The sequence below is a fragment of the Oncorhynchus clarkii genome, chromosome 20, assembly GCF_045791955.1.
Source record: "Oncorhynchus clarkii lewisi isolate Uvic-CL-2024 chromosome 20, UVic_Ocla_1.0, whole genome shotgun sequence".
Lineage (NCBI taxonomy): Eukaryota > Metazoa > Chordata > Actinopteri > Salmoniformes > Salmonidae > Oncorhynchus > Oncorhynchus clarkii.
Genome location: NC_092166.1, coordinates 55,472,822 through 55,484,495, shown reverse-complemented (window position 1 = coordinate 55,484,495; position 11,674 = coordinate 55,472,822). Strand labels below are relative to the sequence as shown.

General features: G+C 43.3%; 2 protein-coding genes across 3 annotated transcripts in view; both read right to left on the bottom strand.

Annotated features, from left to right (window-relative positions):
- Positions 1–9: 9 nt before the first annotated feature.
- Positions 10–5,744, bottom strand: LOC139376542 (arginase-1-like). Its single transcript, XM_071119248.1, has 8 exons — positions 5,525–5,744; positions 5,294–5,366; positions 3,113–3,287; positions 2,783–2,942; positions 1,059–1,153; positions 846–950; positions 585–721; positions 10–276 (listed from the first exon to the last, which is right to left on the bottom strand). Exons 1-8 carry the CDS (start codon positions 5,627–5,629, stop codon positions 113–115), a joined length of 1,014 nt encoding a protein of 337 aa, XP_070975349.1. The 5' UTR covers positions 5,630–5,744; the 3' UTR covers positions 10–112.
- A 330-nt stretch (positions 5,745–6,074) lies between these two features.
- Positions 6,075–11,674, bottom strand: part of LOC139376531 (HEAT repeat containing 1) — a 23,980-nt gene continuing 18,380 nt past the window's right edge. For both annotated transcript variants that reach the window (XM_071119226.1, XM_071119227.1), the window contains exons 40-43: positions 9,677–9,831; positions 9,342–9,500; positions 9,018–9,126; positions 6,075–6,668 (exon numbers count right to left, since the gene is read on the bottom strand). In XM_071119226.1, the coding sequence (XP_070975327.1) occupies positions 6,580–6,668; positions 9,018–9,126; positions 9,342–9,500; positions 9,677–9,831 (512 nt within the window). In that variant the 3' untranslated portion in view covers positions 6,075–6,579. The remainder of the gene's footprint in view (positions 6,669–9,017; positions 9,127–9,341; positions 9,501–9,676; positions 9,832–11,674) is intronic.

The window sequence follows — 11,674 nt, the reverse complement described above, 5'->3', positions numbered from 1 at the left end:
AAAAAATTCTGTGGGAAAAAAGTATTTTAATCTCCATGATTTAATACAAAAGATTGCGTTTGATGGCCAGAGCCCTTTATCGTAACAGCAGATTCTGGTGGTGGTTGGCAGCTCAAGGCAGGGGCATCTTGTAGTCTGCAGGGTGGTTTCCCTCCCGACGCTTTCCGAAGCAGCCACGTATCAGATCTACTGCAGCGTTGACCGTGGAGCTGATCTCATCATCTGTCCTGCCCCTCTTAGGGTTCACCTCCACCATGTCCACTGCAGACAGCAGCCCTGCACAAAGAGAGAACATCGCTCAACACACACCTGAAGGACCACACACAGACTCAACAGTACATTGGAGCAGCATCAATACCGATACACTCCCATCTCTCACTGTGTGTGCGCGTTATCATCTCTGTTGATGTGCATCTGTGTGTGCGTGTTGTCATCTCTGTTGATGTGCATCTGTGTGTGCGCATTACCATCTCTGTGGATGTGCATCTGTGTGTGCATGTTATCATCTCTGTTTTATGTGCATCTGTGTGTGCATGTTATCATCTCTGTTTTATGTGCATCTATCTGTGTGTGTGATCTCTCACCTGTCTGACTGATGTGCTCTGTGATGTAGATTCCCTCCCTGTAGGTCAGCCCTCCCACTACTGGGGTTCCTGTGGCCGGGGAGATTGATGGGTCCAGGGCGTCGATGTCATAGCTCAGATGGATGGGCTTCTTCACCCTGTTGAATCAGAGAAATGAATTCATGTCTAACACGTGTCAATGCCCAATATTTCCATTGATGTACCCAAGTTAGACATCGCAAGAAATGAAAACGACACAGTGAAATTGTTGAGGCTACATACTTTGAGAAGATGTAGTCACATGTCTCCTCCATCACTTTGGCGATTCCAAGGCGATCCACCTCAGTCATGGAGTAAACTTTGATACCCAGTAGCTTCAGGATATGGCTGGAATGGGAGATATCTTTTTTTAAATTCTCCTGTCAACAATTCAATTATGTAGTGCAAGGTCATGATAAGATAGTGTATGATACAGGATGACAGGCAAAAACATACTGCTCCTCTGGATCCACGTCTCTCAAGCCAATGTAGACTATGTCTTTGGCTGATACGCATGGCTTTATCCAAGAGAAATTTGGCAGAACTGGAATCTAATCAAAGAAACAGAGACAAGTCTGCATCCAGAACTGTAGCTCATGCCCATGTACAGAACCAGTCAAAAAGTTTGGACAGACCTACTCATTCCAGGGTTTATCTTTATTTCTGCTATATTTTTTTTTACATTGTAGAATAATAGTGAAGACATAACACATATGGAATCATGTAGTAACCAAAACAGTGTTAAACAAATTAAACAGATTCTTCAAAGTAGCCATCCTTTGCCTTGATGACAGCTTTGCACACTCTTGGCTTTCTCTCAACCAGATTCATGAGGTAGTCACCTGGAATGCATTTCAATTAACAGGTGTGCCTTGTTAAAAGTTAATTTGTGGAATTTCTTTCCTTCTTATTGCGTTTGAGCCAATCCGTTATGTTGTGACAAGGTAGTGGTGGTATACAGAAGATAACCATATTTGGTAAAAGACCAAGTCCATATTATGGCAAGAACAGCTCAAATACGCAAAGAGAAATGACAGAATCTGCAGTCATTACTTTAAGACATGGTCAGTCAATGCAGAAAATGTCAAGAACTTTGAAAGTTTCTTCAAGTGCAGTCGAAACTGGCTCTCATGAGGACCGCCACAGGAAAGGAAGACCCTGAGTTACCTCTGCTGCAGAGGACAAGTTCATTAGTTTCCCGCTTCAGAAATTGCAGCCCAAATAAAGGCTTCACAGAGTTCAAGTAACAGACACATCTCAACATCAACTGTACCGAGGAGACTGCGTGAATTAGGCCTTCATGGTCGAATTGCTGCAAAGAAACCACTACTAAAGGACCAATAAGAAGAAGAGACTTGCTTGGGCCAAGAAACACGAGTAATGGATATTAGACCGGTGGAAATATGTCCTTTGGTCCTTTTGGTTCCAACTGCCGTGTCTTTGTGAGACACAGAATAGGTAAACGGATGATCTCTGCATGTCTGGTTCTCACCATGAAGCCTGGAGGAGGAGATGTGATGGTGCTTTGCTGGTGACTGTCAGTGATTTATTTAGAATTCAAGGCACACTTAACCAGCATGGCTACCACAGCATTCTGCAGTGACCAGCATGGCTACCACAGCATTCTGCAGTTATACCATCTGGTTTGCACTTAGTGAAGCTATCATTTAAAACATTTAACCTTTATTTAACTAGGCAAGTCAGTTAAGAACAAATTCTTACTTAAAATATTTAGATTTGTTAAACACTTTTTTGGTTACTACATGATTCCATATGCGTTATTTCATAGTTTTGATGTCTTCACTATTATTCTACAATGTACAAAATACTAAAAATAAAGAAAAACCCTTGAATGAGTAGATAGATGTCCAAACGTTTGACTGGTACTATATAACACTGTCACCACCTAAAACGTAAACACAATTCATATGACTAATCTCTTTCAAATGTTTTAATTTCATAATCAATTTGTAGAAATTCATGATTCATGACGTGCACAGGAAGAGGAAGAGTCTCACGATAACCCCCCCCAAAATAAAACAGACATTGCACAACTGTGTAAATACTGGTATTGTGAATACCAAGGTATAACATTTACTGGTCAAACTTAATGATACAGTATTTGAAATATAAAAACTAGGTGATGCCTATGGGAAAAGAGGGAGAGATAGAGAAATCACCTTGGATTGCAGCTCGTGGATGAGGTAGGACATGGGCTGTCCGTGGATATTGCCTGTAGGGGAGGTCAGGGGTGTGTTGATGTCTGCATGGGCGTCCACCCATACCACACTGAGGTCCTTCTTAGCTGCTGCATGCCCCTGGATCGAGCCTATTGCCAAACTGGACACAGACCAAACTTGGAGTGAATTCCACATCACATTGTTAGGGAAAAACCCCTAACCCTCAATAATTGTAGGTGTATTTTGGCTGGTTGTTGACACTGGGCTCTTGCTCTACTATGGGTGAATATGAGAGACACACACAGACATGTGACATACACACACACGCACCTGTGGTCTCCTCCCAGCATCACACAGGTGTGTCCGTCATTTTTCACAGCGTGGACGGCAGCAGACAGACGTTGGTTGGCGCTGCCCACTGCTCTGGGTCTCTTCACATTGCCTATTGGCTCATCGTTGGCCACCTCCTCAAACGTCACGTTGCCATAGTCTCTGACCGCACAGCCTGTGTAGGATGAGATTGGGCAACACAATTGACATAAGAAAACGCATTAGTCAATGCACCTACAGTAATCTCATGTTTAAAAAAATCAAGGCATGATCTGTCCATGGATCACTTAGACAGAAAAGAAAAGTTGCAAACTCATGGCTCCGATGCAGATGTCAATGGATTACCACAATGTTTATAATGGTCCATCCCTGTACATGTTCTAAACTAGTCCTAACCTCTGATCTTACTGCCATTTTGGTAATGTTAAAACTCATACTTTTTGCCAATATGCTAAATGTTAAATCCCCTCCATTTTACAAAAATGCTAAATGTTACATTCCCTCCATTAATAAACATTTCCCAATCCGATGCAAATTACCGTTCTCCTAGTTTAAATAAATGATTTATGAAATATATATTTTACTATGTCTGTTACTATGTTAGTGATTGCAAAATAAACATTTCACAATCAGATGCAAATGTGCTCTCTCCTAGTTTAAATAAATGACTTTTGTATTATTCAGTACATAAATAATAGTATCACCATATAAAATTATATATTTTGTTTCGTATGGTATGTATTCATTTTTCATATCCTTCATCCATTTCGTAAGATATGTTACGAATTTGCAAAACTTACAATATGTTAGAATTTGAAAAACATACAATATGTTATGAATTCTAATTTGTTGTGGCTAATGTTAGCTAGGCTAGGGTTAGCTAACATTCTAAGTCATTGCAAAGTAGACAAAAATTTGTAAGTAGTTGAAAGGTTGCTAATTAGCTAAAATTGTCTATGGTGAGATACAAACACGCAACCTTTGGGTTGCTAGACATTCGCGTTATACGCCCATTCATCCACCCCGACCAACCACCCTACTTTCGTTTTTGCCTCAAGTAACCTTCCGTCTTATGTAACCATACCAAACGTAACATATCATACTAATTTGAGTATCGCGGAATTACATTTACTACATTATGTCTAGTCTATGAGACCAGGTTGCTGTCTGCTATTCTCTCTGTAGGGCACACAGTCAGGCTAAGGATTGACAGGGCACTTGTCCTCAGAGTGCCCCAACTGTTGCTGCCGGTTTAATGAGTGAGAATGTTATCACTGGCATGCATCCTGAATGCAGGAGGCTGCCATTGTCGTGACCCAAACACATACACACAAACATGGAAGGGGGAGTGATGCAAGGTCAAAAGAGCTAGGCCTATCAGATGCCTTCTCCTGTGTGATATGAATAAAACAGAGAGAGTGCTTAGGATGTCTCTGATCACACGTGATCACACACATGGGCAGAGGAGGACACACCCCCACACACAGAGTGATTGATCCTGCTCACATGTTAATCCACTTGGATCACACAGATCCCCCTGTCACTCTCACGGTCACGGATTTCCCAATAAGACTTCCCACGACTTAACAATTCAAAAGACAGTTCAGTTTTACTGGTAATCTTTCCAAAGGAAACTCGTGTCTGTGTTATGCTCTGGTCATGAGCTCAAGTTCAAGTTCAGGTTTATTTTTTCCAATAGGATTATTTCTGTAGCCTAGCCTATGTAATATCACTTATTCACATAATTTGTTCAGAACTGCCCTGGAATTGAACTTGGTCATGGAAAATAAATCATGCCCTTAGCTTGTGTAAATGATGTTGCCATTTGACACCAGGTTTCAAACGGATCCCCAATATGTTAATGAATTCACCTCAACATCTCTGCCAGGCAAGTCAACGAAAAGGTTGGCAGTCTCGTGACTTCCTCATAAGAGCTCAGATCACATAGTCATTTGATTAAATCAATAGCATACTGATGCAAATATTGCAATTTGGGAATGTACAGGATCATTTCATTATTTCTTTCGGGAAAACAAATACTTTGAATGAAAACAGATTCTCTGTACTGGGCATTCTATATTCGCACCATTTGATTCAGTTAAGATGTCTTAATTTCTACACTGGAGCTACCTAGCTAGCCTATATCACAGAATGAGTGTAAAATCACTATCAGGACGTCACCTTGCGCTTTAAGCTTCTCCACCAATCCGGCTGCGCGAATGAGGTCTGGTCCTTTCTCCACACCATCCCGCGGCTGCAGCAGATATATATTTATGGGACTGTGTAGGCCTATTACAGCAATACATTAAAACATATATATTGCATATAACGGTAGTCTATTAAGCCCATTCGAAAACCTATCAATAGCCTATAATAAGTAGGCTAGCCTATAATAAAATATTGACTACTTACTTGTCCTTTTGAAAAAGGCGCTCCAATAATTCCAACTGAGTGATGACTTCGCTTATAAATTCTGAAGGCGAGTTGTAATCCTCCCGAGCTTTTCATAATGACCATTATCCTGTGTCGGGACACAGTGTACAGGAGCACACGGTTGGAGCGGCGCTGGAGCACTATCAAATTGTTTACTGAAATCAAAGGCACATCACCAGTGTGTGACGACACCAGCGTGAGCGTGGTACAGTATACCGGGAGCCTATTGCCGCTCTTTAATGGTCCGCACGGCTAAAAGTTTCGACACCGACCCAGCATCATCACATATGATGCGGCTTTATTTCACTAAAATTGCATAACTCATCTTCGCCTTGTATTTAGTGACATTCATAACAATAAAAGTTAAATAATCTTGTGTCATGGGCAGCAGTGGAATTCATAATAATTTTGAGCCATGTCTATTAAGGTGTTTTCAATAGGGACAATTCAAATACAATTTTACTGGTGCTATACATAATGAAAATGTTCCATAAAAAGGAATGACTCATGACAGATTCAGGTTCCTTCATTTTCAGCAGTAAGTAGTGCTGGATAAGCTTTCAAAAGCCTTTATTCAAATGTATTACAATGAAGAGTTAGTTTACAAATGTATTATTTCAAATGTACATATTACATTGTATGACAATGTAACAAAACCAAGACTTAAAAAGTTTCCATAAGTTTTTCACAACACCTCCCCCAAAAAAGGGAAAAGACAACAGCAATAGCCTAACAAAATGAATACATTTCTGAATTCCCACAGGGTACATTTTGGGCTGATCATTTCATCTCTTACTGCTAGAGATCCATCCTATATGTACCAGGTATCCAGTGACAAGAGGTAAATGCAAACAAAGGTTAACCTCCAGTGTCTCCCATCTTTATGTTGATTGTTGCACGGTTCTGGGAAACAGTTCATGTCTAAGCTGGGGGAGAGGGGCTGAGGCTCAGCCTTCTTATAGGGGGAAGTAAGTGGGCTACGGGTCGATCTGGGACCTTATATGGTGGCGAAGAGGGTGGAAGTGGGACGCAGGTTAGAAGTAACTCTGAAGAGGCTCTCCCAAGATGGTCTCCATCTCGTGGATCACCTTCTGTACTTGATGCTCCACCTCCTCGCATTCGTCTGTAACGGAGACAGACACACACACACACACACACACACACGTAAGCAGGGAAGTCGCAAAATGGTGGCCATCGACCAAGTTCGCCAACTACCCTAAACACGTTGATATTTACAGTGCCTTCAGAAAGGATTCATACCCCTTAATTTATTCCACATTTTTGTTGTGTTACAGCCTGAATTAAAAATGGTTTAATTGTTTCTCATCCATCTACACACAATACTCCCATCTCAAGGTGATGTTTGCAGATTAATTGAATATTAAATACAGAAAATTCATTTACATAAGTTAGGGAAAGGGGATACACCTAGTCAGTTGCACAACTGAAAGCATTCAACAAAATGTGTGTTCCGCATTTAACCCAACCTCTCAAGAGAAATGCCTTAATCGACGCCCACATCATCGGCACCCAGAAAGCAGTTGTTGTTGGGAGTTAACTGCTGTGCTCAAGGGCAGAACAACAGATTTTCACCTTGTCCGCTCGGGGATTCAAACCAGCGGCTTGTCGGTTACTGGCCCAACACTCTTAACTGCTAGGCTACCTGCCGCCCAAGTATTCACACGCCCGATACCTTTGGTCTTGATTACAGCTTTGAGTCATCTTGGCTATGTCTGTATCAGCTTTGCACATCTGGATTTGGGGACTTTCTCCCTTGCACATTTTCAAAAGTTCTGTTAAATTAGATGAAGATTGCTGTTCACCGCCACTCCCCAAGTCTTTCCACTGATTTTCTGGGCTTTGGCTGGACCACAAGGAGTTTCACATTGTTCTTCTGAAGCCATTCCAACATTGCTTTGGCTGTATGCTTGGGGTCATTGTCCTGTCGGAACATAAATCTATGCCACCCCAGTCTATGGTTGTTTGCACGCTGAAGCAGGTTCTCAAAGATTTGCCTGTATTTGGCTCCATTCATTGTTCCCCTCCATCCTTACCAGTCTCCCAGTCACTGCTGATGAAAAGCATCCCCATAGCATGATGCTGCCACCATGCTTCACGGTGGGGATGGTGTTAGACGGGTGATCAGCTGTGCCTGGTTTTCTCCAAACATAGCCAAAGAGCAACATTTTTGTCTCATCAGACCACAGAATCTTCTGCCTTATGCTCAGTCTTTCATGTACCGTTTTGCAAACTGGAGGGGTACCGTCATGTGCCTTTATCTTAAGAGTGGCTTCAGTCTGGCCACTCTCCCACAAAGCCCAGATTGGTGAAGTGCTGTAAGACCGTTGTCCTTCTGGCAAGTTCTTATCTCAGCCAAGGAACTCTGTAGTTCTGTCAGAATAATCATTGGGTTCTTGGTCATCTCCCTGACCAAGGTCCTTCTTGCCCGGTTGCTCAGTTTGATCAGACGGCCAGCTCTACGCAGAGTCTGGGTAGTTCCACATTTTTTCAATTTCCGAATAATGGAAACCATTGTGCTCTTGGAAACTTTCAACACTGTAGAAATTGTTTTATACCCTTCCCCAGATAGAATTGTAAGGAGGCATCTATCTCAGAGATCTACAGATAGTTCCTTTGACTTCATGACATAGTTTCTGCTCTGACATGCACTGTCAACTGTGGGACCTTACATTGACAAGTGTGTGTTTCTTCCCATTTGATTTATATTTTTTACCCCCTTTTCTCCCCAATTTTGTGGTATCCAATTGGTAGTTACAGTCTTGTCCCATCGCTGCAACTCCCGTACCGACTAGGCAGAGGCTGAGAGCAGTGCGTCCTCTGAAACACAACCCAGCCAAGCCACACTACTTCTTGACACAATGCTCGCATAACCCGGAAGCCAGCCGCACCAATGTGATGGAGGAAATGCTGTGCATGGTGACCGTGTCAGAGTGCATGCGCCCGGCCCACCACAGGAGTCGCTAGAGCGCGATGGGACAAGGACATCCTGGCCGGCCAAACCCTCCCCTAATCCGGGCCGACGCTGGGCCAATTGAATCAATTTTGAATACAGGCTCAAACAACAAAATGTGGATTAAGGGGCATACATACTTTCTGAAGGCACTGTAGCTACCATTACACCACCCTGCTATTTTCCTACTTTCTTCAACTACCCTAGGCACAGGGTTGAGGGATGTCTACATACTGCGAAACCATTTATTTATTATTTATAAATAAATAATATGTCAAGGAACGGTTCGCTTTCAAAATGACAGAATATATTAAATTATGCTTATTCGAAGAGGTTTCCAGATATGCTTAAATGGAATGTACTCTGCTACACAGAGGGGAGGGGGGGGGGGGACAGACAGACATGTACGAAATATGCTAACATTACAGAAACATTATAGCTGCAGAAAGAGAAAAGTGTGGAGAAAAAAGAAAATAAAAAGTGATGAGACAGTGAACCTACCCTCCATGAGTTCAGCCAGGAAGGGAATGGTCTCTGGTAGCAGGACCATGTAGTTCTCCCTCAGCTTAGAAGCCAGTTCCAGCAGCATCAGCAGGGCAGAGAAACGCACCTGATGGGGGGGGGGGGGGGAAACCAACAGGCCTTTATTTAAGTCACTGGATGATCACTCGTGGTCTTGGAGAGCTGCAGGTGACCAGGGTTTTTGTGCTGACCCAGCACTAACACACCAGCTAACTGTGGTCTTAACGATGACTTGAATCACATGTCTGTTGGTACTAGGTTGGGAATCCAATCAAACTTCTTTGCACTTCTCAGACGTCTCACCTTGGAAGAGCTGTGTCGCGTCTTCAGCAGGATCTGGTAGTTGAGGGTCTTCCACAGAGTGTCGTCACCCACGGCAACGCAGAACTGGCCCACGCACGGCACCAGGTGCTTGGTGACTCTGGTCTGGTAAACCTCCTCTCCACCCAGGGTATTCTCCAACTACACACAGACAGGTAGATATTTATACACCACTGCTATATGGTACCACAAGAATAGAATAGGGCATAAGGAAGAGGCGTACGGCATCCATATGAGGAAATCCCTCAGTTGTAAAGCTTACCATTTTTGTGGATGAATCCTTTGTTATAGTGATGTGAGAGAGAGGTGAGGCTGACCTGATCGACCAGAGGGGTCATGAGGGAGTCGGCTCTCTCCTTGCTGACGAAGCGCTGCGTGTCGTACAGGCAGATCTTATGGAGGCAGTCCAGTATGTACTCCAGCAGCAGGCAACGCTTCTCAATGTTGTCCTCTGTGTCAAAGAAGGCTTCACCTGAATGAGGAATGGATTAAAAGAGGAAAAATAAGCAAAAGACTTTCAAAAACTTCCCGGAGTGCCTTGCGTTAATCAGTCACGTGACTCAAAACCAACAGTGAACCAGAAATGGGCAGTGAACCAGAAATCCCCATTAAATACGACCTTTGTTGTCCAGCAAAGCCAAACTAATCCAGACACTTCATCTTAGATTCATAGACAGTATGACATATACAGACAGTGGGGCAAAAAAGTATTTAGTCAGCCACCAATTGTGCAAGTTCTCCCACTTAAAAAGATGAGGCCTGTAATTGTCATCATAGGTACACTTCAACTATGACAGACGAAATGAGGGAAAAAAATCCAGAAAATCACATTGTAGGATTTTTTATGAATTTATTTGCAAATTATGGTGGAAAATAAGTATTTGGTCACCTACAAACAAGCAAGATTTCTGGCTCTCACAGACCTGTAACTTCTTCTTTAAGAGGCTCCTCTGTCCTCCACTCGTTACCTGTATTAATGGCACCTGTTTGAACTTGTTATCAGTATAAAAGACACCTGTCCACAACCTCAAACAGTCACACTCCAAACTCCACTATGGCCAAGACCAAAGAGCTGTCAAAGGACACCAGAAACAAAATTGTAGACCTGCACCAGGCTGGGAAGACTGAATCTGCAATAGGTAAGAAGCTTGGTTTGAAGAAATCAACTGTGGGAGCAATTATTAGGAAATGGAAGACATAAGACCACACCAGACATGAAAAGGCATGAGCAGATAATCATCCCACATGACATCCCACCTATTCAACCACCATAATTCAAGAGAACGTTGTCCGAAGAGCAAGAGCGGCCTCGGCTCCTGGGCCTAATGGAGTACCATACAAGCTCTACAAGAACGCCCCGGATGTTCTATGCTTTCTTTGGAGGCTCATGAGGATAGTGTGGCAGAAGGAAATAATACCAAAGGCATGGCGAAGGGCTGGTGGTGTGCTAATTCCGAAAGAAAAGGATGCGACAGACATCAGTCAATTCCGACCAATCTCCCTTCTCAACGTCGAAGGGAAGATCTTTTTCAGTATAATAGCACAGAGGCTGTCCACTTATCTGGAAAGGAACAAGTACATTGATACATCTGTACAGAAAGCAGGCATTCCTGGTTTCTCTGGTTGCCTGGAACATACTAGTATGATTTGGCACCAGATCCAAACAGCTAAGAAGGACAAGAGAGACCTCTATGTCATCTTCCTCGACCTGGCCAATGCCTTTGGCTCAGTTCCCCATGAACTCCTCTGAGAATCTTTCAACATTTCCCACATACCAGAACCCATCACTACACTGGTAAAAGCCTATTTCCAAGACCTGCAATTGTGTTTCACAACACCTGACTTCACAACAACATGGCAGCGCTTGGAAGTAGGCATAATGGCAGGCTGTACAATTTCACCTCTGGCCTTCACTATGGCCATGGAAGTCATTATCAGGGCATCGAGATGGGTGGTCGGCGGTGAGAGAACTAAGGAAGGGCTCCGTCTCCCACCTATCCGAGCATACATGGATGACATGACTACACTGACTACCCCTGCAGCATGCACCAGGCGGCTACTTGCAAAACTGCAGGATAACGTCAAGTGGGCCCGGATGAAAATCAAGCCAAGCAAATCTCGAAGCATCTCCATAGTCAAGATAAAGTGCAGCAAGTAAGGCAGGACATCGCCGACGGTCTTGAGAACATCAACAAGACACTACTGCCTGGGAAGCTCAAGCTTTGGTGCCTACAGTTTGGACTTCTCCCCCGGGTAATGTGGCCACTCACCGTCTATGAGGTCACAATAACAACAGTGGAGAAGATGGAGCGAAC